The following is a 27,995-nucleotide window of genomic DNA, read 5'->3' as shown; positions in this document are numbered from 1 at the left end:
CTATGTAATTGACACGTTGTATTGGGTTACACACAGATCAAATGGAGAGTTTCATTCTCCTGTTTTTTTCCCTCTATCTCTCCTACTCTTTTCTTTCTCACTCTGTTTCCTATACCATCCTCGCTCTCTCCTCGCTCTCTCCTGGCTCTCTCCTGGCTCTCTCTCCGCGCTCTCTCCGCGCTCTCTCCGCGCTCTCTCCGCTCTCTCTCCGCTCTCTCTCTCCGCTCTCTCTCCGCTCTCTCTCCGCTCTCTCTCCGCTCTCTCTCCGCTCTCTCCGCTCTCTCCACGCTCTCTCTCCGCTCTCTCCGCTCTCTCTCCGCTCTCTCTCCGCTCTCTCTCCGCTCTCTCTCCGCTCTCTCTCCGCTCTCTCTTCGCTCTCTCTTCGCTCTCTCTTCGCTCTCTCTTCGCTCTCTCTTCGCTCTCTCTTCGCTCTCTCCTCGCTCTCGCCTCGCTCTCTCCTCGCTCTCTTCTCACGCTCTCTCCAGGTCTGGAGGAAGTGTAAGATGCGTATCTTCACAGTGGCTAATATGGATGACAACAGTATTCAGATGAAGAAGGACCTGCAGATGTTCCTCTACCACCTCCGTCTGGACGCTGAGGTGGAGGTGGTGGAGATGGTGAGCTTACCTGTACACCTCTGGGACACTAACATGTCCCATTAATAACTAACACGCCCCAGTTAATAACTGACCTGCCCACATAATAACTGACCTGCCCCCGTAATAACTAACATGCCCCCGTAATAACTGACCTGCCCCAGTTAATAACTGACATGCCCCAGTTAATAACTGACCTGCCCCAGTTAATAACTGACCTGCCCCAGTTAATAACTGACCTGCCCCAGTTAATAACTGACCTGCCCCGGTAATAACTGACCTGCCCACATAATAACTGACCTGTCCCGGTAATAACTGACCTGCCCCATAATAACTGACCTGCCCCACATAATAACTGACCTGCCCCGGTAATAACTGACCTGCCCCAGTTAATAACTGACCTGCCCCGGTAATAACTGACCTGCCCGGTAATAACTGACATGCCCCGGTAATAACTGACCTGCCCCAGTAATAACTGACCTGCCCCCGTAATAACTGACCTGCCCCCGTAATAACTGACCTGCCCCCGTAATAACTGACCTGCCCCCATAATAACTGACCTGCCCCCATAATAACTGACCTGCCCCCATAATAACTGACATGCCCCGTTAATAACTGACATGCCCCGGTAATAACTGACATGCCCCGGTAATAACTGACATGCCCCGGTAATAGCTGACATGCCCCCGTAATAACTGACCTGCCCCCATAATAACTGACCTGCCCCCATAATAACTGACCTGCCCTGTTAATAACTGACATGCCCCGGTAATAACTGACATGCCCCGGTAATAACTGACATGCCCCGGTAATAGCTGACATGCCCCGGTAATAACTGACCTGCCCCGGTAATAACTGACCTGCCCCGGTAATAACTGACCTGCCCCGGTAATAACTGACCTGCCCCGGTAATAACTGACCTGCCCCGGTAATAACTGACCTGCCCCGGTAATAACTGACCTGCCCCGGTAATAACTGACCTGCCCCGGTAATAACTGACCTGTCCCCGTAATAGCTGACCTGCCCCCGTAATAGCTGACCTGCCCCGGTAATAGCTGACCTGCCCCGGTAATAGCTGACACGCCCCGGTAATAGCTGACACGCCCCGGTAATAACTGACATTCCCCTAAAGAATCAATAATAACTGACATTCCCCTAAAGAATCAATAATAACTGACATGACCCTATAGAACCATTTAATAACTGACATGTCCCTACAGAACCATTTAATAACTGACATGTCCCATTAATAACTGACATGTCCCTATAGAACCATGCATAACTGACATGTCCCTATAGAACCCTTTAATAACTGACATGTCCCTATAGAACCATTTAATAACTGACATGTCCCTATAGAACCATGCATAACTGACATGTCCCTACAGAACCATTTAATAACTGACATGTCCCATTAATCACTGACATGTCCCTATAGAACCATGCATAACTGACATGTCCCTATAGAACCATTTAATAACTGACATGTCCCTATAGAACCATGCATAACTGACATGTCCCTACAGAACCATTTAATAACTGACATGTCCCTATAGAACCATGCATAACTGACATGTCCCTACAGAACCATTTAATAACTGACATGTCCCTATAGAACCATGCATAACTGACATGTCCCATTAATAACTGACATGTCCCATTAATAACTGACATGTCCCTATAGAACCATTTAATAACTGACATGTCCCTACAGAACCATGCATAACTGACATGTCCCTATAGAACCATGCATAACTGACATGTCCCTATAGAACCATGCATAACTGACATGTCCCATTAATAACTGACATGTCCCTATAGAACCGATAATAACTGACATGTCCCTACAGAACCATGCATAACTGACATGTCCCTATAGAACCGTTCTTAACTGACATGTCCCTATAGAACTGTGCTTAACTGACATGTCAGTTATTATCGGTTCTATAGGGACATGTCAGTTAAGCACAGTTCTATAGGGACATGTCAGTTAAGAACGGTTCTATAGGGACATGTCCCATTCATAACTGACATGTCCCTACAGAACCATGCATAACTGACATGTCCCTATAGAACCATGCATAACTGACATGTCCCTATAGAACCATTAATAACTGACACGTCCCTATAGAACCATTCATAACTGACATTATGCCTTACCCTGCATAATAATGTGTGTGTGTGATCAGCACGACAGCGACATCTCAGCCTTCACCTATGAGAAGACCCTGGTGATGGAGCAGCGCTCTCAGATGCTGAAACAGATGCAGCTGTCGCGGACGGAGAGGGAGAGAGAGGTAACGCCGCCCCCTGTCTGCAGGGCACACTCACTACAACAGTCGGCCTTTTAAAGTGCCGTACCAAATGGCACCCTACTCTTCACCAGGACCTATAGGCTCTGGTCAAAAGGAGTGCACTAAATAGGGCTTAGGGTGCCATTTGTTATGTTACCCATGCCGATGTAGGTATTCTGTTTCTATAAAGAAATATAATCTGTTACTGATTTTCAACACTCAACATTCATGTTATATTCATTTAGTACTTTTATCTTGAAGGATTTTAATTGCAGTGCTCGTGTTATGTGGTTTCATGTTTCTTTCTTGAATGTACTTATTGTGACTTGCAAGTCAGTCTTGATGAGACAAAAATGTGCATAATGCCATTGGAATGTGGGTACATTTCTGACTTGGGTCACATTTGAGCTGTTGTTGGTCCCTGGATAGACATCACCAATGAGGTTAGATATCCAGGGTTTTATCTATGGGAGGTTGTATAAACACAACCTAGATATGTCATTGGATTGTGGGTATCAGAGCTCTCCTAGCCACCTCCCTTACCCCTACTGTTCGTTGTATGACCTTTGGCCCCCTGTACTGTCTGGCTGCTGATGCGGGGCGGCACGGCCCTCAGATTCAGAGTATCACCGACACGTCGCGTAGCTCCATCCGGAGGAAGAACCAGACCGGAGCCTCAGGCTCCGAATCTGACCCCAGTCGACAGCTGGAGGGCACACAGGAGGACGAGGTAGCCAACCTCAACACCCCCTCATCTGTAACCTCAACACCCCCTCATCTGTAACCCCAACACCCCCTCATCTGTAACCCCAACACCCCCTCATCTGTAACCCCAACACCCCTGTGACTGCAGGCCCCTACCACCGCAGAGACCAGCATCACCATTACTACCAGAGACAAGCATTACCTATACCTCCCAGTCACCAACCACCAGAGACCAGCATCACCATTACCCCCCAGTCACCAACCACCAGAGACCAGCATCACCATCAACCACCAGAGACCAGCATCACCATTACCCCCCGTCCCCCATCACCAACCCTCAGAGACCAGCATCACCATTACCCCCCCAGTCACCAACCACCAGAGACCAGCATTACCTATACCCCCCAGTCACCAACCACCAGAGACCAGCATCACCATTACCCCCCCAGTCACCAACCCTCAGAGACCAGCATCACCATTACCCCCCCCAGTCATCAACCACCAGAGACCAGAATCACCATTACCCCCCCAGTCATCAACCACCAGACCAGCATCACCATTACCCCCCCCAGTCATCAACCACCAGAGACCAGAATCACCATTACCCCCCAGTCACTGACCAGCATCACCATTACCCCCCCAGTCACCGACCACCAGAGACCAGCATCACCATTAACCCCCCCCGTCACCAACCACCAGAGACCAGCATCACCATTACCCCCCCATGGATCTTCTCTCCCCCACCTCCACCTGGTTCATTCCCCGTGGATCTTCACTCCCCCCCACCCTTCCACCTGGTTCATTCCCTGTGGATCACTCCCCCCCCCCAACACCCCCCCATCTGTAACCCCAACACCTCTGTGACTGCAGGCCCCTACCACCGCAGAGACCAGCATCATCATTACTACCAATCACCAACCACCAGAGACAAGCATTATGCATGGATCTTCACTCTTTGTCAGTGTCATAGCTCCAACTAGCATGTTCTCTCACTCCTTACCAAAGGGCTATTGGCCTGTGTAAAGAACACTTTGCACATCATAGATTTGGGTATGACTGTAACCCTGTCTACTTTCCATGTCATTCATGTTTATTGTGATGTAACATGTGTTTTTGCTATGTGAGCTGACTGCATGAGTGGTGTCTTTCTGACTACCAGGTTTGTGGAACTCTATAGTTTAGTCTCTCCCTCTCTGTATATATATATATATATATCTCTCGTTTCCTCTGTCTCTCTCTCTTTGTCTCTCTGTCTTTGTCTTTCGTTCACTCTCGCTCTGTCTCTCTCTCATATATAATATATATATATATATCTGTCTCTAGGTGTGTCTCTGCCTCTCTGTCTGTCTCTGTCTCGGTGTGTCTCTGCCTCTGTCTCTCGGTCTGTCTCTGTCTCTCTCTCATATATAATATATATATATCTGTCTCTAGGTGTGTCTCTGTCTCTCTCTGCCTCTCTGTGAGTCTCTGTCTCTCTCTGCCTCTCTGTGAGTCTCTGTCTCGGTGTGTCTCTCTCTCTCTCCCTCTCTCTCTGCCTCTCTGTTTGTCTCTCTCTCATATATAATATATATATATATATCTGTCTCTCTCTCTGTCTCTAGGTGTCTCTCTGTCTCTCGGTGTGTCTCTCTCTCTCTGCCTCTCTGTCTCTCGGTCTGTCTGTGTCTCGCTCATATATAATATATATATATATATCTGTCTCTCGCTCTGTCTGTCTCTAGGTGTGTCTCTCTGTCTCTGTCTGTATCTCGGTGTGTCTCTGTCTCTCGGTGTGTCTCTGTCTCTCTCTCTCTGCCTCTGTCTGTCTGTCGGTGTGTCTCTGTCTCTCATCATTTCCATCTCTTTCAGGCCCAGCTGATCCACGACAGAAACACGGCATCCCATGCCGCGCTCAACGACAAGCCCGACACCGGCCCTGACCGAGTCCACATGACGTGGACCAAGGATAAGTTCCTCTCCGAGCGCAACCGCAACCGCTCCGAGGTCAACATGGGTGTGCGCGACCTCTTCAACATGAAGCCGTAAGTCAACCACTATGAACCTCTTATCCTTCATCCTTCCAGATCCAAAATGGAGTAGCCAATGACTCTTCAGCAAGTATCTCGACCATCTGTAGAACCCCTTTTTATAATGGTTACACGTTCTGCATGGTGTGTGTTCAGGCTGCGTTGGCATGTTGACTGTGTAACTGTGTGTGGGCACATCCAATGCATGGCTCCACCACGCAGAGCATCACATGCACCGTTTGGACTAATGACCATCATGTCTTTGTCTCTCTGATCCCACCATCTCAAAGGGCAGATAGAACGTCTAGTTGAATACACAGCCTAAAATCAAACAAGCCCCAACATTATTACGACACTATACTGGACCTGACCCACAGAGGCTAATAATGGAGAACATACATTTTAAAAGAGTTAGTTTGTCCGATTTGTTTTTCCCACCTCTTGACTACAGTACATTTGAGCTGTGAAAACATCTGACTGGAACCATCCCGCTAAAATTAGGGAAGCACTGTGTTTAACTGTGCTACAGTAGATACACCAGGTGTGTCTGTGTTTAGCTGTGCTACAGTAGATACACCAGGGGTGTCTGTGTTTAACTGTGCTACAGTAGATACACCAGGGGTGTCTGTTTAACTGTGCTACAGTAGATACACCAGGTGTGTCTGTGTTTAGCTGTGCTACAGTAGATACACCAGGTGTGTCTGTGTTTAGCTGTGCTACAGTAGATACACCAGGGGTGTCTGTGTTTAACTGTGCTACAGTAGATACACCAGGGGTATCTGTTTAACTGTGCTACAGTAGATACACCAGGGGTGTCTGTTTAACTGTGCTACAGTAGATACACCAGGGGTGTCTGTGTTTAACTGTGCTACAGTAGATACCTCAGGGGTGTCTGTGTTTAACTGTGCTACAGTAGATACACCAGGGGTGTCTGTGTTTAACTGTGCTACAGTAGATACACCAGGGGTGTCTGTGTTTAACTGTGCTACAGTAGATACACTAGGGGTTTCTGGAAAGTGTCTAAGCCTGTTTGTTGTTTTGTCTCGTTTTCCTCCTTCTAGAGAGTGGGAGAGTCTGTAAGTCACATTTCATTTTACCATAGGCTGTGTGCATGTGTATGCCTGTTGCTCTGTAACAGTAGTCAATTTCTGTTTCCTTCATCTTGTTTACCTCCCAGCCATATCCCATTCCTCCCAACATTTGTCTCGTAAACTGGAAGGACCTCCCTAGAGTTAACCTGGAAGGACCTCCCTAGAGTTAACCTGGAAGGACCTCCCTAGAGTTAACCTGGAAGGACCTCCCTAGAGTTAACCTGGAAGGACCTCCCTAGAGTTAACCTGGAAGGACCTCCCTAGAGTTAACCTGGAAGGACCTCCCTAGAGTTAACCTGGAAGGACCTCCCTAGAGTTAACCTGGAAGGACCTCCCTAGAGTTAACCTGGAAGGACCTCCCTAGAGTTAACCTGGAAGGACCTCCCTAGAGTTAATTTGCATGTGATTGCATCATGTTATGTAGCAGGTGCAACCAAAAATTGCGCTTTCCATACACAGACCTTAGTCATAGCAAACAATACTGTTAATGCCTTGTTGTCTAGTATAGAGACCAGATCCAAAGGCTATCAGGGGTTCAAAATCCATTTCAATTGGTAATTACAATCAGTCTGATATTGTCCTTACACTGTCAAATCTCAACTGGATGGAAAACAGCAGTTTTTTGGAAGTGCCTCGTTGTATTAGTGATGTGTTTATTCAGCTTCGAGCCATTCATATCATGCTCTGCATTTTATTTTATTTACTTTGCTGTTCGCTCTAACTCAAGAAGGGCTTTTCAATATATCACCCAATCTCATATTGAACTGGTCAATTAAAGAACAAGTTGAATACTGGAGTGCTGTGTTTACAACACGGTATTATACTGAAGCAATAAGTTTGTGGTATTTGCCCAATATACCATGGCTCAGGGCTGTTCTTAGTCACGATGCATCGCAGAGTGCCTGGACACAGCCCTTAGCCGTGGTATATTGGCCATATACCACAAACCCCTGAGGTGCCTTATTGCCATTATAAACTGGTTACCAATGTAATTAGAGCAGTAAAAATACATGTTTTGTCATACCCCTGGTATACGGTCTGATATACCGTGGCTGTCAACCAATCAGCATTCGGAATATTTCATACCCACAGGTTTACCCATTGTGTTAGTCAGTACACCAGGCCCCTCCTGCCACGGCTGCTATGTGGAGTATGACGCTGCTTCGACTGCCATCCTGATCTCTAATAATGATAACGCCTAAGGCTTCGCTATCATAGCCACCCAGCGGTCCTGCTTCGTGTCCTGCTTCGTGTCCTGCTTCGTGTTCTCATCTCTTTGTGTTAAAGGCTACCGATCTCACGATACAAACTATTTGCTCAGAATTATCAAGAAGTGTTTTATCAATCATCACTGAATGCTTTGATTTTTGACAAATCGCATTTTCTTACCAATATTTAATGTCAAGTGAGAACAATGACATATTTTTAGATTAGCTGTTGTTGGTTGAGTCCTAATTTTAGACCGTGTTTTATAAATTGATGACGTACACGGAGGATCACTGGTCAAAAGTTGGAGCTGAGCATCGTATTTCTAGTAAGGATTCAATGTCAATATTGGAAAAGTCAGGGTCGAAGTTCAGGGTTGAGGTGTGTTCAGCCTGCTCTTCTTCACTGTCACCATGGTGTGGTATAGGAACCAGTCCAACGTGCGCCGGATGCACACTGCGGTCAAGCTGAACGAGGTGGTGGTGAACAGGTCACAAGGAGCCCACCTGGTCCTGCTCAACATGCCGGGACCGCCCAAGAACAGATCGGGCGACGAGAACTGTATCCTTTTTTAAAGACAAATGTCAGTTTTATTCAACTTTCACTATTTATGTCAGTAGCATTGTGCATTGCTTAGTTGGACATGTTTATCCAAAGTTAACTTCAAATGCATCGTCATCGGCGATCTGACAAAGTTGAGGATGATCTCTTTGCAGAAGTTGTTTACTCGTTAATAGTTGAGTTGTATCTCGAACTGTATGTGTCGAACTGCTTTGCTTTATTTTGGCCAGGTCACAGTTGTAAATGAGAACTTGTTCACCAACTAGCCTACCTGGTTAAATAAAGGTGTTCACCAACTAGCCTACCTGCTTAAATAAAGGTGTTCACCAACTAGCCTACCTGCTTAAATAAAGGTGTTCACCAACTAGCCTACCTGCTTAAATAAAGGTGTTCACCAACTAGCCTACCTGGTTAAATAAAGGTGTTCACCAACTAGCCGACCTGGTTAAATAAAGGTGTTCACCAACTAGCCTACCTGCTTAAATAAAGGTGTTCACCAACTAGCCTACCTGCTTAAATAAAGGTGTTCACCAACTAGCATACCTGCTTAAATAAAGGTGTTCACCAACTAGCATACCTGCTTAAATAAAGGTGTTCACCAACTAGCCTACCTGCTTAAATAAAGGTGTTCACCAACTAGCCTACCTGCTTAAATAAAGGTGTTCACCAACTAGCCTACCTGCTTAAATAAAGGTGTTCACCAACTAGCCTACCTGGTTAAATAAAGGTGTTCACCAACTAGCCTACCTGCTTAAATAAAGGTGTTCACCAACTAGCCTACCTGGTTAAATAAAGGTGTTCACCAACTAGCCTACCTGCTTAAATAAAGGTGTTCACCAACTAGCCTACCTGCTTAAATAAAGGTGTTCACCAACTAGCCTACCTGGTTAAATAAAGGTGTTCACCAACTAGCCTACCTGCTTAAATAAAGGTGTTCACCAACTAGCCTACCTGCTTAAATAAAGGTGTTCACCAACTAGCCTACCTGCTTAAATAAAGGTGTTCACCAACTAGCCTACCTGCTTAAATAAAGGTGTTCACCAACTAGCCTACCTGCTTAAATAAAGGTGTTCACCAACTAGCATACCTGCTTAAATAAAGGTGTTCACCAACTAGCATACCTGCTTAAATAAAGGTGTTCACCAACTAGCCTACCTGCTTAAATAAAGGTGTTCACCAACTAGCCTACCTGCTTAAATAAAGGTGTTCACCAACTAGCCTACCTGCTTAAATAAAGGTGTTCACCAACTAGCCTACCTGGTTAAATAAAGGTGTTCACCAACTAGCCTACCTGCTTAAATAAAGGTGTTCACCAACTAGCCTACCTGGTTAAATAAAGGTGTTCACCAACTAGCCTACCTGCTTAAATAAAGGTGTTCACCAACTAGCCTACCTGGTTAAATAAAGGTGTTCACCAACTAGCCTACCTGCTTAAATAAAGGTGTTCACCAACTAGCCTACCTGCTTAAATAAAGGTGTTCACCAACTAGCCTACCTGGTTAAATAAAGGTGTTCACCAACTAGCCTACCTGGTTAAATAAAGGTGTTCACCAACTAGCCTACCTGCTTAAATAAAGGTGTTCACCAACTAGCCTACCTGCTTAAATAAAGGTGTTCACCAACTAGCCTACCTGCTTAAATAAAGGTGTTCACCAACTAGCCTACCTGCTTAAATAAAGGTGTTCACCAACTAGCCTACCTGGTTAAATAAAGGTGAAATAAAACATTTTAAAACATATAACTAATAGCTTTACAGGTGAAGCTTTCCCCTTGCCAGTCACGTGACCTGTATCCACCCCTGTCATTTTAAAAATGTTGTAATTTTTTTATTTTTTATTTATACAGGTTTTTTCTCATTTCCAAGAGAGACCTGGTCCAATAGCAGCAGGGGGAACAACGTTTCAGACAAAACAACTTACATACACTAACACAACATTAAACAAAACTATAAACACACATACAATATAACAATAACATATTACATTAAAAACACAAACATCTTGACTAAAAACAGCTGGCCCAAAAACAATTACACTCTTCTATGATATATACATCGATCAAGTGTTTAAACTCCACCAACAAAACTAGATCATCACATTTTAAAGTGTTCAGGAGAGAATTCCAGGACCACGGTGCTAAGTAACTGAAACTATTTCTACCATGACCTGTTCTAGTTCTTGGTACTGTTAGAAGCTAATCAGAATGGGACCGTAATTGATATTTATTTACTGAACTGACTAAAAAAGAACAGAGATAAAGTGGCATTTTAGCCAAAATGGCCTTATAAATCAGTGTATACCAGTGTTTAAGCCTACGCAAGATCAATGACGACCAGCCAACAGCGCTGTAGAGATCACAATGATGTGTTAGACGTTTCTGATTTGTAATGAACCTGAGGGCTGCATGATACACTGAATCAAGTGCTCTCAGGGTAGTGGCTGAGGCCTGCATATATATAACATCACTAAAATCGAAAACCGACAGTAATGTACATCGTACCAGCTCCTTCCTGGCATCAAAAGAAAAACAAGCCTTATGCCGGTAATTAAAACCTATTCTCAGCTTGAGCTTCCTTATCAAGTTCTCTACATGCACAGTGAAGCTCAGCTCATCATCAACCCACACACCCAAATATTTGTACGCTTTAACTTACTCTATAGTATGTCCAGTCAATGTAGCAATGACATGATTTGTAACATGCCTGGCATTTGAAAATACCATGCATTTGGTTTTACCCGAATTTAGAATCAGATTTAAATCATGCAGGTTCTGTTGTATGATGTTAAATGCTCTTTGGGCATTTTCAAAAGCTAAAGATAAACTACTACTATTAGAACATCCTCTGTTTCAATATGATCTCCAATGTTGTTGATATACAAAATGAACAGTGGGCCCAAAATAGAACCTTGCGGAACACCTGAGCACACTTCTATGGACTCATTGTACACATTGGTTTAAAAATTACCTATCAAATTGTACACAATCTAGAGCATGACCAGTAATTCCACAACATTTTAACCTTTATACTAACACAGCATGGTCAACAGTGTCAAAAGCTGTCATTTAAAACCTTCAATGTTGCTGAAACAGTGCTGTGGCCAGACCTAAAACCTGATTGCATTCCATTTAAGATGTTGTTTTCTTGGAAGTAGGTATTTAGCTGCCTACTAACTAAGGACTCCAGTACCTTTGAAAGTACAGACAATTTTGATATGGGTTGATAATTGTCAAGTAGGGAGGGATCTCCACCTTTCAGGAGAGGCAGTACAAAAGCAGATTTCCATAACATCAAGCGTAAGGTTAAAAATACATGTTAAGGGGGGAGCAATGATGTCTGCGGCTAGGTGTAGGAGGGGGTCTAGATCATCAGGGCAAGGGGATGTTTTAAAATCCATTTCTTGCAGGGCTTTACAAACTTCTGAAACAGAGAAGGATGAAAAGGAGAACCTGGTGAAGGAGTGTACAGGGGTGGCAGGTACATTTTATAGGGGGCTCAATTATACCTTTGACCTTTTCAAATAAACTGCCTGCATCTAAAAAATGCTGGTTCAAGGCTTTCAGAATGGAGGTTCTCTCAGTTACAATCTGTGTGTCGACCAACAATTAGGAAGCTATGTATCTTTTCTGCACTCCAAACCTTTCACTACTTGCCAAAATTTTGATGGATTATTTAAATTTTGTGAAGTAGATTTCAGGTAGTGGTCTGCTTTCAATTTACGGATCATAGCCACACCCATATTTCGAGATGTTTAAAAGCCATCCAATCATCTGCCAAACCAGTCCCTCTTGCTTTAGCCCACATAGCATTTTGTGTCATGTAATGTGACTGGTTTCTTCCTTGACCCCTGGCGTCTCAGACATGGAGTTCCTGGAGGTTCTGCTTGAGGGTCTCAACCGGGTCCTCCTGGTCCGCGGGGGCGGCCGCGAGGTCATCACTATCTACTCTTAAACGCTCATTCCCACGAAATGGCCACGGCAATAGATGGCATTTTAGGGAGAAATAATCCTCTGGGTTGCTGTGGGATTGTCGGAGGGGGGTGTGCAATGGTATTGGACAGAGGACTTCTTGACCTCGGAAGGGACGACCAGTCAGGGTTTTGTGATGTGATAGCATCGCCCTGATTCGTGGAGAGCACAGGTGTCCTGGGGCCTGCCTATCACGCCGAGCGACTGGAGGATACAGCATTCATACACTTTAACTTTTAATTTGACACGTGTTGATGTTTATTGTTCAGATTTTCTTATTCTCTCCTCACTCTCTGTCTCTCTGTGTGTGTGTGTGTGTGTTGAGTTGTCATGTATGTTCATGGTAAGTGTGTACCATGGACCTTAGTCATGTGTAATGCACTATGTAGGGAATCATCATTTAGTTTGTCCTCATTTTGGTTCAAATTGATGTCACCAGGCTGCCTCTAAGGTATCTCTCAGCTCAGAAATACATCTCCTATGAACCCTGAAATAGATGAATATTTCCTGGTCCATCTAATATCGGTATGAACCAAATAGAAACATTTTGCCTTGGAATAACATGCTTCGGTGAATCGTTGCAGTATCCTAGCCCACAGCAGAGCTCTGTTAGAGTGGATGGCAAGTCCAAAACAAAGCTTACTTTTATTTCAAATCTGTCCCACACATCAAGTTGTTGCTATAGCTTTCCTGAGCTCCATTGTCCCTTAATTATTAAAGGTGGGGGTCACATTAGGAGCTCTTCCGTCCTACTGGTACACTCTTATTCGTCTGAATCTACTCGCAGAGGAGTTCTGTCAACCTCACTTCCAATTGAGGAAGTGAGGAGGTTTAGCTCATAAGTGGATGGGTCCACCAGTTTGGACTAGGGTTCATTCATTTATTTCAATTGTCAAGGGATTAATTGTTAATGTTGCTTTTGCTAATTGTCAGCTCGTTGCTGTTGAGTGCAGCACAACGTCTGAAAGAGGTGTATGTGTGTGTGGTGGGGGGCTTTGGCATGGGATAGGCCAAGGATTTGGCTGTGCAATAGATGCTGTTGATGTGGTGACTTGCAGACATCTCACTAAGCCCTGAGACACTGAAGGTGGTCCACCTTGCCTGGGAGGTCTCCTAAATGGACCCTGTGGTATTGGCTCTGTAGCATTGGTCAAAGCCCCCCAAGTACAGCCGTTGCATTGGGAAGATAGCCATACTATATACTATTGTATTTAGCCCTTGTTGACTGTATGTTACACACAGTACACCGCATTAAGCATATTTATATAAAGATTCACAAAGTTGCGATTTATTGGAAATTGTATTCAAGGGTGCAGGGTATGAAAATGACTTTTTTGTTGTAAAGATCCTATGTTCAGGAGTGCTGGTTTAAATTCACGTGCTGTTCCACAGCTTAACAAGTCTAGGACAACTGGGGTCATTAAGGTACTTCCCCTACCAGAGCCCTTTAGATCTATGCATCAACGTACAGGACAAATCATGAGCTGGTTTGACACTACAGCTCAATCTGACCTAATCATCAACTAAAAGAATTGGTCAAATTGTCTTCGACCCTCAATCAGAAACAAAAGGTTGTTATCGGAGCCATCATGCCAAATAGTGTGCCCCCCCCCGCCCCGGCCAAATAGATATAGCAACGGATGCTAATGGTTTAGAGGGGCACACTATTTGGCATGACAGAACCACTGTTTTGTCCGTTTTAGGTGTCATTAGGGACATCGTCAACACACATCATTTTGCTCCGTCTTTTCGATTTACAGTACTGCAGTATTTTCTGTTCACTGCATAGTTTAGCTCTGCTAATAGACGTCTTTAGGCTGGGATGCTATCACGGGGGGTTGGGTTAAATGCAGAAAACACATTTTAAGTTGAATGCATTCAGTTGTACGACTGACTAAGTATTTCCTCCCTTTCCTTGTAATACAGTGACCACTGCATTCACATGGTTGGGATTTGTGAGTATCACTTGTCAATCGCAGGACACCAAACCAAGAGTCTGTACTGGAATAGAATAGACGGGAAGAGTGTCATTATGAAGTAGCTCTGAACCATCACTGTTTTCTCTCTCTGGAGATGAGCATGCAGAGTGTGGGGGGGGGTTACTGAAAACATGCTGTCTCTTAGAGCAATCATATAGGACAGATGTGGGGGGCCATAGGATGTGGGGGGCCATATAAATCAGCTGATCACACTGTTCAATGTCAGGCTTTGTTCTCCTATTATTTGTATGCTTATTCTCTAGGTTTCATGTCAGCTGACCCCGATGAATCATTGTGACTTTGTATAGGAAGAAGCGTGCCAAATGGACTGATGTGAAAGTATATGTTGGTCAATGTCAGCCACAGTGCACGCGTTAACAGACGAAGGTGCTTTTAGGGCGGGGCGGGGCAAGATCAATTTAATTTGTAAATACATTATAATGCATTATAACCACTTAATTATTTTTGATTTGGAAACACAGATTTACACACATTTGAACACAAATTATTAGCTAAAAATTTTTGGGGGAGTTTCTGGTTACAAAATTGAAAAGGTACTATCGCACATCTGAGCTGTCTTTGTAGCAGGTGCATGGTAACAGTTGAATACGATGAGGGGGAAATAAAAGAGAGCTCTGACGAAGGCCTTGAGGACCATACGTTAGCTTAATAAAGAGAGCAGTGATACCAACGAGCAGTATGCAGGTTCCTAGTTACAAAATTACTTCCTTGTAGGCTGCATATTAACAGTGGAGGCAATGGCATCTGTGATTTCTAGGGCACATGAAGGCTACTTCTATAGGCAACTGACGCCAGATATAGGAAACTATTGGGACAAAGGAAGGAACCAATCCCCCCCTCCTCCTCTGCATTTTATTTAGAACTTTTTTTTTGTAGCTGTGCAGTATTTTGTAGCCAGAACATTGTATATTTCAACAGTATGTTTCAATTAGTGTCTCTGTTTTTGTAGAGTCGACCATCGGTTAGACAATGTTGTGTCTAGTTAGTCGTAGTTTCTGTCTGCCCTTAACAGTTACGTTATACCGGACTCTGTGACTTTTCAGGACTGGAGTCTTGTGATTTTAAGGAGGGGTAGGGGTTATATGTCAAGACATTTGCAGGTATGTTTGTGTTTTTTCCTAACCCATTGGAAACACGACATGGACAAGGTTTTTGAAGACCTCTGCTTGGACTCTGGTGGAGATTTCACAGAAAGGATTTTAGAGGAGCCAGTTGGAGAATGGGTTATGTTACTAATATGATTTTAAGTTAATTTAACATGTTTTATTATTTTAAGGTTTCTAGCCCCCAAAGATCAAATCTTTGAGTCTGATATGAAATATCACGTTGTTAGTAGTGTAAAAAATCTTAGAGGACACAAAGCTAAGGCTTCTGGGTAACTGTATAGGACGTGTAAGCAGCATATGTTCCACCATTCTGGTTCAAGTGACGAGAGAATGTATCTCGAGGTGAATACCGTGGATACCGTTGTCAAAGGAGAATAAACCTGTTCAAATCGCTTTCTCTTTTTTCTTCTTCTTCTCTCTCTGTAAATGGTAACAATCTTTTATATGAAGCGATTGAGGAGTGAGCCTCCGCTCATTCTGAGGGAGAAGCAGTGTATCCGCGTGTGGTGGTACTGCTGCTGTCCCGGCTTAGTGGATACACGTCACAGACTCCAGTAGGAAGTCACTTGTGGGCCACACGTAGTGGAGGGGGTAGCCCTTTTAAATTGTATCCGTGCCTCGGAGTAGATATAAATAAAAGTGCTGAATTATGTCAGAACTGTATAGCCTACTGTGTCATTTTGTCAGGTTTGTCATTGAATAAAAATATTTATTTCAGCAGGGTAATTATCTCCTATTCCAACATTAATCCTGGGCTACATCGTTGGACACAACTGAATGTAGTGTTGAGCTATACATTATTCTGTTGAGGTAAATACAGTATTTTGTGTAGGATATACAGTGCATTCGGAAAGTATTCAGACCCCTTGACTTTTTACCCATTTTGTTACGTTACAACCTTATTCTAAAATGGATTAAGTTATTATTTTCCCTCACCGATCTACACACACTACCCTATAATGACAAAGCAAAAACAAGTTTTTAGAAATGTTTGCAAATGTATTAAAAATTTAAAAACGTACCTTATTTACATAAGTAGTCAGAACCTTTGCTGTGAGACTCGAAATTGAGCTTAGATGCATCCTGTTTAAATTGATCATCCTTGATGTTTCTACAACTTGATTGTAGTCCACCTGTGGTAAATTCAATTGATTGGACATGAGTTCAATAAAACACATTTGAAAAGGCACACACCTGTCTATTTCAAGGTACCACAGTTGCGAGCTTCGTTTTTGCTCTGACATTTACTATGAAGTGGAAGGAAATGTCCGTAGAGCTCTTGACAGGATTGTGTCGAGGTGCAGATCTGGGGAACGGCACCAAAATAAATTCAGCATCTTTGAAGGTACCCAAGAACACAGTGGCCTCCATCATTCTTAAATGGAAGACGTTTGGAACCACTTAAAACCAAAGGTTCATTGTGTTAAATTGACCGCAGGATAGGTATGCAAGTATATTGTTATATTGAGAAGTGGCGAATAAATGCATCTACTTACATAAGTGATATGAAGGCTCTATTGTTTTTTTTTAAAGGTACCTTTGATTCATGTAACTGATCCCATGATATTGCATCTGTCATAAGGGGGTAAAACATTGTAGAATCTCTCCACCAGGGGGCAGCCAATGAGAGAGCGAGAGAGAGAGCTGTAGAGTCCATTACATCACAGAGCTCATGGAGATGCTGCATGTCATATCGGAACCTCAGGGAGCTTACACTAGTAACCCCCATATGTTATAGTATTAAAATGAACGTGTAACATGCCAGTCGGTGTGAATTGCCGAATTCAAACAAGGGTTATAAAGATGCACCTTCTATAGCCTCCTGAATGACCTTTTATCTGGTTTAACAAGACCGTAGTGTTAAAGCAGTGCCCTCTGTGTGACTCTTTCTGACCTTAGTCACCTCTGATAGGTACTGCTGAATTGCAGTTTAATTTAGTTTTGGCATTAAAACACCCCTGTTTAGCAACGGAACAAAAATGGATGAGGATGGTTTGGATCATTTCAGTCAGTGGAGCCTCCTCAGAGGAGGAAGGACCACTTCAGTGAATTTCATAAACATTGTAAAACATTTATGATAAAACTATCCTAAATAGAATCACGTCACCAAATAATTGATTAAAACACTATTTTGCAAAGAAGGTCAACAGTAGTGTAACAGTATAGCTTTCATCCGTCCCCTACCCGGGCTTGAACCAGGGACCCTCTGCACACAGGCAGTCACCCACGAAGCATCGTTACCCACCCAAGGGGAGCAACTGCTTCAAGGTCTCAGAGCGAGTGACGTCACCTATCGAAACGCTATTAGCGCGCACCACCGCTAACTAGCTAGCCATTTCACATCGGTTACAGTAGCCTCAGCAGCACTCTGTAGGTTAGCACCGTGGTGTAGCTGGGGGACAGCTAGCTTCCATCCTCTTCTGGGTACATTGACTTCATTACAAAACCTAGAAGGCTGATGGTTCTCACCCCCTTCCATAGACTTACACAGTAATTATGACAACTTCCAGAGGATGTCCTCCAACCTATCAGAGCTCTAGCAGCGTGAGCTGACATGTTGTCCACCCAATCAAAGGATCAGAGAATGAATTTAGTACTGAAAGCATAAGCTACAGCTAGCTAGCACTGCAGTGCATAAAATGTGGTGGGTAGTTGACTCAAAGAGAGAGAAAGACAGTAGTTAACAGTTTTGAACAAATGAATTTCTTCCCAAATTAAAGAAAAGCAAGAGATGGAGAGAGATGTCATTTTCCCCCCTTCAGTTTCACTTACTTAGCTAGCAAATGCAACTAGCTAGTTTAGCCTACTAAAACACCCTGCTCAAACAGGGGGATGCTATGTTAGCTAGCTGGCTATAACAGAGGGATGCTATGTTAGCTAGCTGGCTATAACAGAGGGATGCTATGTTGGCTAGCTGGCTATAACAGAGGGATGCTATGTTGGCTAGCTGGCTATAACCGAGGGATGCTATGTTGGCTAGCTGGCTATAACAGAGGGATGCTATGTTAGCTAGCTGGCTATAACAGAGGGATGCTATGTTAGCTTGCTGACTATAACAGAGGGATGCTATGTTGGCTAGCTGGCTATAACAGAGGGATGCTATGTTAGCTAGCTGGCTCTGACAATCCAACACAACACTGGAACTCTTTCAAGTCAAGGTAAGCTTTTAGTTTTACTAATTTATTGCCACCGGGGCCCGCCGGTGTAACTGCTTACTGACTGAACACTAATGTTACTGCATGATTGTAGTGGGTTTACTAACGCGTTAGTTCTATTAGCTATGCTGACTATGACGTTACTTTAGATAATATGGTGACAACGATGCGAGAAGGAATACAACTTGGCTGTGTGTTTACATGTGATCATTCATTCCGCCAATTAAACGGAAAAAGCAGGGATAAACATACTTGAATCTGAGTATCATGTAGTAACCTACACCTATTGATGTTACATTGAACTGAGTGAATGGAATATGAATGACAGTCATCCAATATGCTGTAATAGAAATAAGGCCATGCTCATGAAAATAAATTGTCCTCCCTCATCTTAAACAGCATCTGACAGCCACTGATTTCAGTGCATATTCCGTCTTACTCTTGCTAACATATAAATACTAATTTCGGGAACATGTATTTGTGTATTTACAGTGTTCTATGTAAATTTGCGAGTATTCATACAATATATAAAACACGAGTTTTATATAACAAGTCAGAGGAATTGTTGTTTACAATACAATCACGACAAGCTGTTGGTGCTGTAAAAGCGCTATAGGTCCTTCTGATCAGGGCCGGCCTGGGTCTCAACTCGCTGTTGACAGTTAGAATAGTAGAATACACACGGTGAAATGTGGTAGCGCATCAGCAGGTTTCCTCTTAAACCAGTCACTGACAGTCACTCAATTTACGCATGTCAACGACATTTTTTTTTTTAAATGGGTAAATTAGTCTCTAGTCAGCTATCTGAAAAATACACATTTTCCACCGGCAAGAGAGGGGCCACTTAAAGAATGTGCCTGCAAGGTGCCACCCCAGCTCTGAACGTAAACAGGAAATTACATATAGAAAAGATGCTGCATATAGTCTGGTACTAATTATTTGACTTCCTATTCTTTGTCCATTAGGAGCTCTGCCCTGACAGTATAGACTCGGGCTGAGGCGACACAGTAACCATCTGCCATTATGACCAAGTCTCTAAGCATCATACTAAAGAATGGTGCAGGCAGGGGCAAGGAACATGTCTCGTGTGAGCTGCTGGCTGACACAAGGTTTCAAGAGGGAAAGGTGTTTTTTTTATTTTTTAAATCAGGGATGATAGATCGGTGGGGATTCTCCATGTCACTATGATTAACCTGATGGCAGAGGATGGATGAGGTCTTGTTGAATCCCTTTACAGGAAGGATGGCTACCACCACTTTATCTCTATGTCAAACCAGGGGAAGGTTTTGGGGTTTGTTTGTGTGTGTGTGGTGACACTCCTATTTTGTCATGTTGATGGACAGAGAAAATGTTTTGAGTACATTCAGGCTTCCATACTAACACTCTATCCCCAGTAGGTCCCAACCAGAGCCAAGGAGAGCCAACCAGAGCCAACCAGAGCCAACCAGAGCCAACCAGAGCCACGGAGAGCCAACCAGAAGCCAAGGAGAGCCAACCAGAGCCAACCAGAGCCATGGTAATTCGTTGCCCTCGTCCCAACCTCGGTGCCTCTTGTCACTCCTCCTAGCCAGACAGACAGACACCCCAGTCACATTCCGCACGGTTACATAGCCCATAGCAGGACATCACTGCCATCTTCAGTAAATCAAAAGCACAAGGATTTAATAAAATTAGAGAGCAAACGGAGAGAGAGAGAAGACATACCAGAAGCAAAGTGTGTTGCAATGTTATTCAGTTTGTTTGTGATACTGTGTCATACACACACACACACACACACACACACAGATGACTCACCTTGGCATGAGCCTGCTGGCCTCACTTTTGTCTTGAACACTTCTTGCTCAGACATGAGAATGGGTAGTCATGGTGACTGTGAAGCTCCACATAGCCTATGTGGAATGTGTTGGTCTCCGTTACTGTAGGTAGGTTAAAACAAGCCAGTGCTTGTAAACCATGTCCCTTACTAGTCCCATGTCCTTCCTATACCTACAGGCTCGTATGGACGCTCACCAGATGGATTCTCTTTGCCATCCTGCAAGCCTGCACTGTGGCTGCTTCAAGGTGGAGAAGGGAGATACAGTGCCTTGCGAAAGTATTCGGCCCCCTTGAACTTTGCGACCTTTTGCCACATTTCAGGCTTCAAATATAAAGATATAAAACTGTATTTTTTTGTGAAGAATCAACAACAAGTGGGACACAATCATGAAGTGGAACGACATTTATTGGATATTTCAAACTTTTTTAACAAATCAAAAACTGAAAAATTGGGCGTGCAAAATTATTCAGCCCCTTTACTTTCAGTGCAGCAAACTCTCTCCAGAAGTTCAGTGAGGATCTCTGAATGATCCAATGTTGACCTAAATGACTAATGATGATAAATACAATCCACCTGTGTGTAATCAAGTCTCCGTATAAATGCACCTGCACTGTGATAGTCTCAGAGGTCCGTTAAAAGCGCAGAGAGCATCATGAAGAACAAGGAACACACCAGGCAGGTCCGAGATACTGTTGTGAAGAAGTTCAAAGCCAGATTTGGATACAAAAAGATTTCCCAAGCTTTAAACATCCCAAGGAGCACTGTGCAAGCGATAATATTGAAATGGAAGGAGTATCAGACCACTGCAAATCTACCAAGACCTGGCCGTCCCTCTAAACTTTCAGCTCATACAAGGAGAAGACTGATCAGAGATGCAGCCAAGAGGCCCATGATCACTCTGGATGAACTGCAGAGATCTACAGCTGAGGTGGGAGACTCTGCCCATAGGACAACATTCAGTCGTATATTGCACAAATCTGGCCTTTATGGAAGAGTGGCAAGAAGAAAGCTATTTCTTAAAGATATCCATAAAAAGTGTTGTTTAAAGTTTGCCACAAGCCACCTGGGAGACACACCAAACATGTGGAAGAAGGTGCTCTGATCAGATGAAACCAAAATTGAACTTTTTGGCAACAATGCAAAACGTTATGTTTGGCGTAAAAGCAACACAGCTGAACACACCATCCCCACTGTCAAACATGGTGGTGGCAGCATCATGGTTTGGGCCTGCTTGTCTTCAGCAGGGACAGGGAAGATGGTTAAAATTGATGGGAAGATGGATGGAGCCAAATACAGGACCATTCTGGAAGAAAACCTGATGGAGTCTGCAAAAGACCTGAGACTGGGACGGAGATTTGTCTTCCAACAAGACAATGATCCAAAACATAAAGCAAAATCTACAATGGAATGGTTCAAAAATAAACATATCCAGGTGTTAGAATGGCCAAGTCAAAGTCCAGACCTGAATCCAATTGAGAATCTGTGGAAAGAACTGAAAACTGCTGTTCACAAATGCTCTCCATCCAACCTCACTGAGCTCGAGCTGTTTTGCAAGGAGGAATGGGAAAAATTTCAGTCTCTCGATGTGCAAAACTGATAGAGAAATACCCCAAGTGACTTACAGCTGTAATCGCAGCAAAAGGTGGCGCTACAAAGTATTAACTTAAGGGGGCTGAATAATTTTGCACGCCCAATTTTTCAGTTTTTGATTTGTTAAAAAAGTTTGAAATATCCAAAAAATTTCGTTCCACTTCATGATTGTGTCCCACTTGTTGTTGATTCTTCACAAAAAAATACAGTTTTATATCTTTATGTTTGAAGCCTGAAATGTGGCAAAAGGTCGCAAAGTTCAAGGGGGCCGAATACTTTCGCAAGGCACTGTAAATGCATAGCGACCCCAAGCCCTGTAACCCCTCACTCCGAAGTTGAATTGCCCTTAATAACCGCTGGTCCAGAGTCAGATATTCTTCTGTCCCCATAAGATTAGGGGTTTGGATTGGGGTTAGGATAATCTGATCCTAGATCTGTGGTTTGAGGAAACTTCTCAAGTTCTTCCTCCACTGGACCAGGAAAGGCATTGAATGACCTTTGACCTCCTACGTTATATGAATAGTCATAAGATAGGACTGCTACCAATGACGTTCCAAGCTTTATCCCTTTTGTTTGCGGGCACAAGTATATAAAGTATGTAGCCCTGTGTCATGTGGAGAAGTTTCCTCATTTGGGAACCTATTGTTTTTTTTAAATGCTTTCTCCTCTTTAAAAAATGTGTCTATCCACACTTGCTGTCGCTTCATTAACTAAACAATTGCTAGAGCACCTACCAATCCGTTATATCCTGTCTGTTCTCTGTCATCACTCCAATCATTTGCTGAACATTTTCAATGACAGAGTGCCTTTCGGAAAGTATTCAGACCCCTTGACTTGTTCCACATTTTGTTAGGTTACAGCCTCATTCTAAAATGTATTTAAACAGTTTCCCTTCATCAATCTACACACACAATACCCCTATAATGACAAAGCAAAAACAGTTTTTTATAAATGTTTGCTAATTTATCAAAACAAAAAACAAAACTGAAATACCACATTTACATACAGTGGCAACAAAAAGTATGTGAACCCTTTGGAATTATCTGAATTTCTGCATGAATTGGTCATAAAATTAGTCACAACAACAAACACAGTCTGCTTAAACTAATAACACACAAATTATTGTATTCAATATAGACAAGAAATATACATTACACAAAATACATCATTTAAACATTCACAGTGTAGGTTGGAAAAAGTATTTGAACCCCTAGGCTAATGATTTCTCCAAAAGCTAATTGGAGTCAGAAGTCAGCTAACCTGGAGTCCAATCAATGAGACGAGATTGATGTTGGTTAGAGCTGCCCTGCCCTATAAAAAAAACTCACACAATTTGAGTTTGCTATTCACACAAAGCATTGCCTGATGTGAACCAGAGATCTCAGAAGACCCAAGATTAAGAATTGTTGACTTGCATAAATCTGGAAAGGGTTACAAAAGTATCTCTAAAAACCCTGATGTTCATCTGTCCACAGTAAGACAAATTGTCTATAAATGGAGAAAGTTCAGCACTGTTGCTACTCTCCCTAGGACTTGCCTTCCTGCAAAGATGACTGCAAGAGCACAGCGCAGAAAACTCAATGAGGTTAAGAAGTATCTTAGTGTCAGCTAAATACTTAGAGAAATCTCTGGAACATGCTACCATCTCTGTTGACGAGTCTATGATACGTAAAACACTAAACAAGAATGGTGTTCATGGGAGGACACCACAGAAGAAGCCACTGCTGTCCAAAAAAACCCATTGCTGCACGTCTGAAGTTTGCAAAAGAGCATCTGGATGTTCCACAGAGTTATTGGCAAAATATTCTGTGGACAGATGAAACTACAGTTGAGTTGTTTGGAAAGAACACACAACACTAAGTGTGGAGAAAAAAATGCACAGCACACCAACATCAATCTCTCATCTCAATTGTAAAGTACTGTGAAGGGGGCGTCATGGTTTGTAGCTGCTTTTCTGCCTCAGGGCCAGGACAGCTTGCTATCATCGACAAAAAAATGTTTATCAAGACATTTTTCAGGAGAATGTAAGGCTATCAGTCCGCCAATTTGAAACTCAACAGCAGATGGGTGATGCAACAGGACAATAAACCAAAACAGAAAATAAATAAATCAACAACAGAATGGCTTCATCAGAAGAAAATCCTGACCTCAACCCAAATTTGAGATGCTGTGGCATGACCTCGAGAGCGGTTCACACCAGACATCCCAAGAATATTGCTGAACTGAAACAGTTTTGTAAAGAGGAATGGTCCAAAATTCCTCCTGACCGTTGTGCAGGTCTGATCTGCAACTACAGAAAACTTTTGGTTGAGGTTATTTCTGCCAAAGGTGGGTCAACCTGTTATTAAAAACAAAGGTTCACATACTTTCCCCACCCTGCACTGTGAATGTTTACGCAGTGTGTTCAATAAAGACATGAAAGTGTATAATTGTTTGTTTTTAGTTTAAGCAGACTATTTGTCTGTTGTGACTTAGATGAAGATCAGATCAAATTTCCTGACCAATTTATGCAGAAATACAGGTAATTCCAAAGGGTTCACATACTTTTTCTTGCCAATGTAAGTCTTCAAACCCTTTACTCAGTACTTTGTTGAAGCATCTTTGGCAGTGATTACAGTCTTGAGTCTTCTTGGGTATGATGCTGCAAGCTTGGTACACCTGTATTTGGGGAGTTTCTCCCATTCTTCTCTGCAGATCCTTAAGCTCTGTCAGGTTTGATGGGGAGCGTTGCTGCACAGCTATTTTCAGGTTTCTCCAGATATGTTAGATCGGGTTCAAGTCCGGGATCTGGCTGGGCCACTCAAGGACATTCAGAGACTTGTCCCGAAGCCACTTGTGCGTTGTCTTGGCTATGTACTTAGGGTCATTGTCCTGTTGGAAGGTGAATCTTCGCCCCAGTCTGAAGTCCTGAGTGCTCTGGAGCAGGTTTTCATCAAGGATCTCTCTGTACTTTGATCCGTTCTGCTATGCCTCGATCCTGACTAGTCTCCCAGTTCCTGCCCCTGAAAAACATCCCCACAGCATGATGCTGCCCCCATCATGCTTCACCATAAGGATGGTGCCAGGTTTCCTCCAGACGAGACACTTGGCATTCAGGCCAAAGAGTTAATCTTGTTTCTCATGTTCTGAGAGTCTTTAGGTGCCTTTTGACAAACTCTAGGTGGGCTGTCATGTGCTGTTTACTGAGGAGTGGCTTCCATCTGGTCACTACCATAAAGGCCTGATTGGTAGAGTGCTGCAGAGATGGTTATCCTTCTAGAAGCTTCTCCCGTCTCCACAGAGTAACTCTGGAACTCTGTCAGAGTGACCATCAGGTTCTTGGTCACCTCCCCGACCAAAGGCCCTTCTCCCCCGATTGCTCAGTTTGGCCGAGCAGCCAGCTCTAGGAAGGGTCTTGGTGGTTCCAAACTTATTCCGTTTAAGAATGATGGAGGCCACTGTGTTCTTGGGGACCTTCAATGCTGCAGAAATGTTTTGGTACCTTTCCCCAGATCTGTGCCGACACAATCCTGTCTCTGAGCTCTACGGACAATTCCTTTGACCGACCTCATGGCTTGGTTTTTACTCTGACATGCACTGTCAACTATGGGACCTTTATATAGACAGGTATTTCTGTTTCCAAATCATAACCAATCAATTTCATTTACCCCAGGTGAACTCCAATCAAGTTGTAGAAACATCTCAAGGATGATCAATGGAAACAGGATGCACCTGAGCTCAATTTCGAGTCTCATAACAAAGGATCTGAATGCTTATGTAAATACATTATTTTATACATTTGCAAAAATCTTTTCACTTTGTCATTTTGGGGTATTGTGTGTAGATTGCTGAGGATTCTTTTTTTAATCCACTTTAGAATAAGGCTGTAATGTAACAAAATGTGGAAAAAGTCAAGGGGTCTGAATACTTCCCGAAGGCACTGTGTGTAAGGCTACTTTAGACTCAGTGACACCAGTTAAAACCAAGATTAAACTGTCTGCCATGAGTCTCACCCTGGTTAAATGACCACACTCGTGCCTTAAAAAGTGAACTTAGAAAGGCTGAACGTAAATAGAAGGCCTGCAAACTTCCAGTATTTTATGAAATAATGAGGAATCTGATGATCAATTTCACTGCTGCGATTAAAGATGCAAGAGCGAACTAGTTCTCTACCCTAATCTGAGAAATTCCACAAGTCAGAAATGATGTTTAAGACAATTGAGTGTTGTTGGTGCCCCCCATATATACTATATGGAAAATTATTCATTTGAAAATCCCCAATAAAAACATTCTATCGGAATGGTGAGCATTCGGTGACGTTAAACATAAGCACCATCAGATTTTTTGTTTATGGAGTTGACAAAAATTGAATTATTCTTCATTAAAGTGGTATACACAGTAACAATTTCGTTTTTCCTCCGTTTATGACTCGAAAACCTAATTAAATGTAACATGTGAACCCAAATTAATATTATATGAGGCCGATGGAGTTTACAATTTATGATTGTAGTCATGGTGATTCCAATATTGTTTGTTTAAATCTATCAACAGTATTAGTATGGTATAGCTGACTTTGCTCATTCCTGATTAATTTAGGATTTTAGACAAAAATGACAGTGTTGACCACATCTTTTAGGAATCACAGTTTTGAGAGAAATGCTCTTTAATGTCACAGAGGCCTGGCTACACAATATTATTGTTCAGTTAATATCCATTATTGGCTATACGCTTTTTTTTTTTATAGTTTGAAATTGGGTTCCTTTCATCTGCACAAGAGCAGACATGTAAATAAACAACATTTGAAGTATTTCAAAAATGTACACAACAAATATTTTCCCTCGTAAAATTCCCCGAAATGTGCAAATAAAATATCTGACCTAAATTCCCGATACATTTTGCCATGACGCTGAGTTTGTTGTTGCCGTTTTTAAAGCTAATTTCATGCCATTCTAAACATGTATTTAATGGCTTATGACGTGTTCATCTGTCTGGGAGAAAAGATCATTCGGTGACTCATCTGTAGATTTTTTTTTGTATTTGTATCGCATGCGTTTAGTTCAGTTTCCCAAATATGTCTGCTACATAGGCATAGTATCTATACCCGAGTTCTGCGCTGGCCCGTTGCTCTCGGTGTATCCATTCTAGCTCAGTGGGTGTATCAAACAATAAGTCTGTATGGCAGAGGGAGACACATTCATTACTAGAGTGTAGAGGCCTGCGCGCCGTCCTGCAATAGATGGATGGAGCCCTATATGTGCCAAAGCCCACCTTTAGATACCATGGAATCTGTTTTTCGTCAATATAGCCACGCAGCACACTGAAACATCCCCTGTGCCGTTTCATGCTCGGGAATCGTGAGACATAACAATATGTCCTCTTGAATAGCATACCACAACATGTAGCGAACAAAAGTCAATGCATCTCGGCCCTCACAGCTAACGTCCATTTGGTGAGCATTCGGTGGGGAGTTTGAGTCGTTCAGTCAGTTTCCTCTTGATTGCTAGCTATAGCATATCTTTTTTGTTTCACAGAGTTATCTGACAACGGTATTGATGCGAGTTTTTGTGTCTCTGCCACCCCACACATTAGTTTCATGATATCAATTGAGACCGGTAATATTAAAATCTCTGCAACAAATAGAGTGGTTTCCGAGCGCAGCGGGCTTAGCCATTCACGGCGGGAAGGATTCAAGTGCGGTATTTCCCATGATCTAAGGACGCTCTCTGGTTGAAATGTAACTTTAAGATTTGCATCATTTTTTATTTACATTCAAGGTTAAGCATATTACAATGATTTTGAGAGAAATACGATATAATTTATTTTTATTTCAAAATAAATTACCAGGATTTTGAAAATTCTCCCTCGACCCCATTTTCATATCAGGCGTACCCACATGGGGTCGTGACCCCTAGTTTTGTAAGGGC

At 43.0% G+C, this 27,995-nt stretch overlaps 1 protein-coding gene across 5 annotated transcripts in view; it reads left to right on the top strand.

Annotated features, from left to right (window-relative positions):
• Positions 1-17,035, top strand: part of LOC110535210 (solute carrier family 12 member 7) — a 111,355-nt gene extending 94,320 nt beyond the window's left edge. For 2 of the 5 annotated variants that reach the window (XM_036934758.1, XM_036934761.1), the window contains 7 exons: positions 486-617; positions 2,786-2,893; positions 3,507-3,620; positions 5,444-5,616; positions 6,663-6,677; positions 8,326-8,459; positions 12,317-17,035. In XM_036934758.1, coding sequence (XP_036790653.1) covers positions 486-617; positions 2,786-2,893; positions 3,507-3,620; positions 5,444-5,616; positions 6,663-6,677; positions 8,326-8,459; positions 12,317-12,408 — 768 coding nt within the window. In that variant the 3' untranslated portion in view covers positions 12,409-17,035. The remainder of the gene's footprint in view (positions 1-485; positions 618-2,785; positions 2,894-3,506; positions 3,621-5,443; positions 5,617-6,662; positions 6,678-8,325; positions 8,460-12,316) is intronic. The other 3 variants (XM_036934760.1, XM_036934759.1, XM_036934762.1) reach the window with 3 other exon arrangements.
• The last annotated feature ends 10,960 nt before the right edge of the window (positions 17,036-27,995 follow it).

Source organism: Oncorhynchus mykiss, chromosome 11, assembly GCF_013265735.2.
Source record: "Oncorhynchus mykiss isolate Arlee chromosome 11, USDA_OmykA_1.1, whole genome shotgun sequence".
Lineage (NCBI taxonomy): Eukaryota > Metazoa > Chordata > Actinopteri > Salmoniformes > Salmonidae > Oncorhynchus > Oncorhynchus mykiss.
This window is presented reverse-complemented; position numbering and strand designations above follow the sequence as displayed.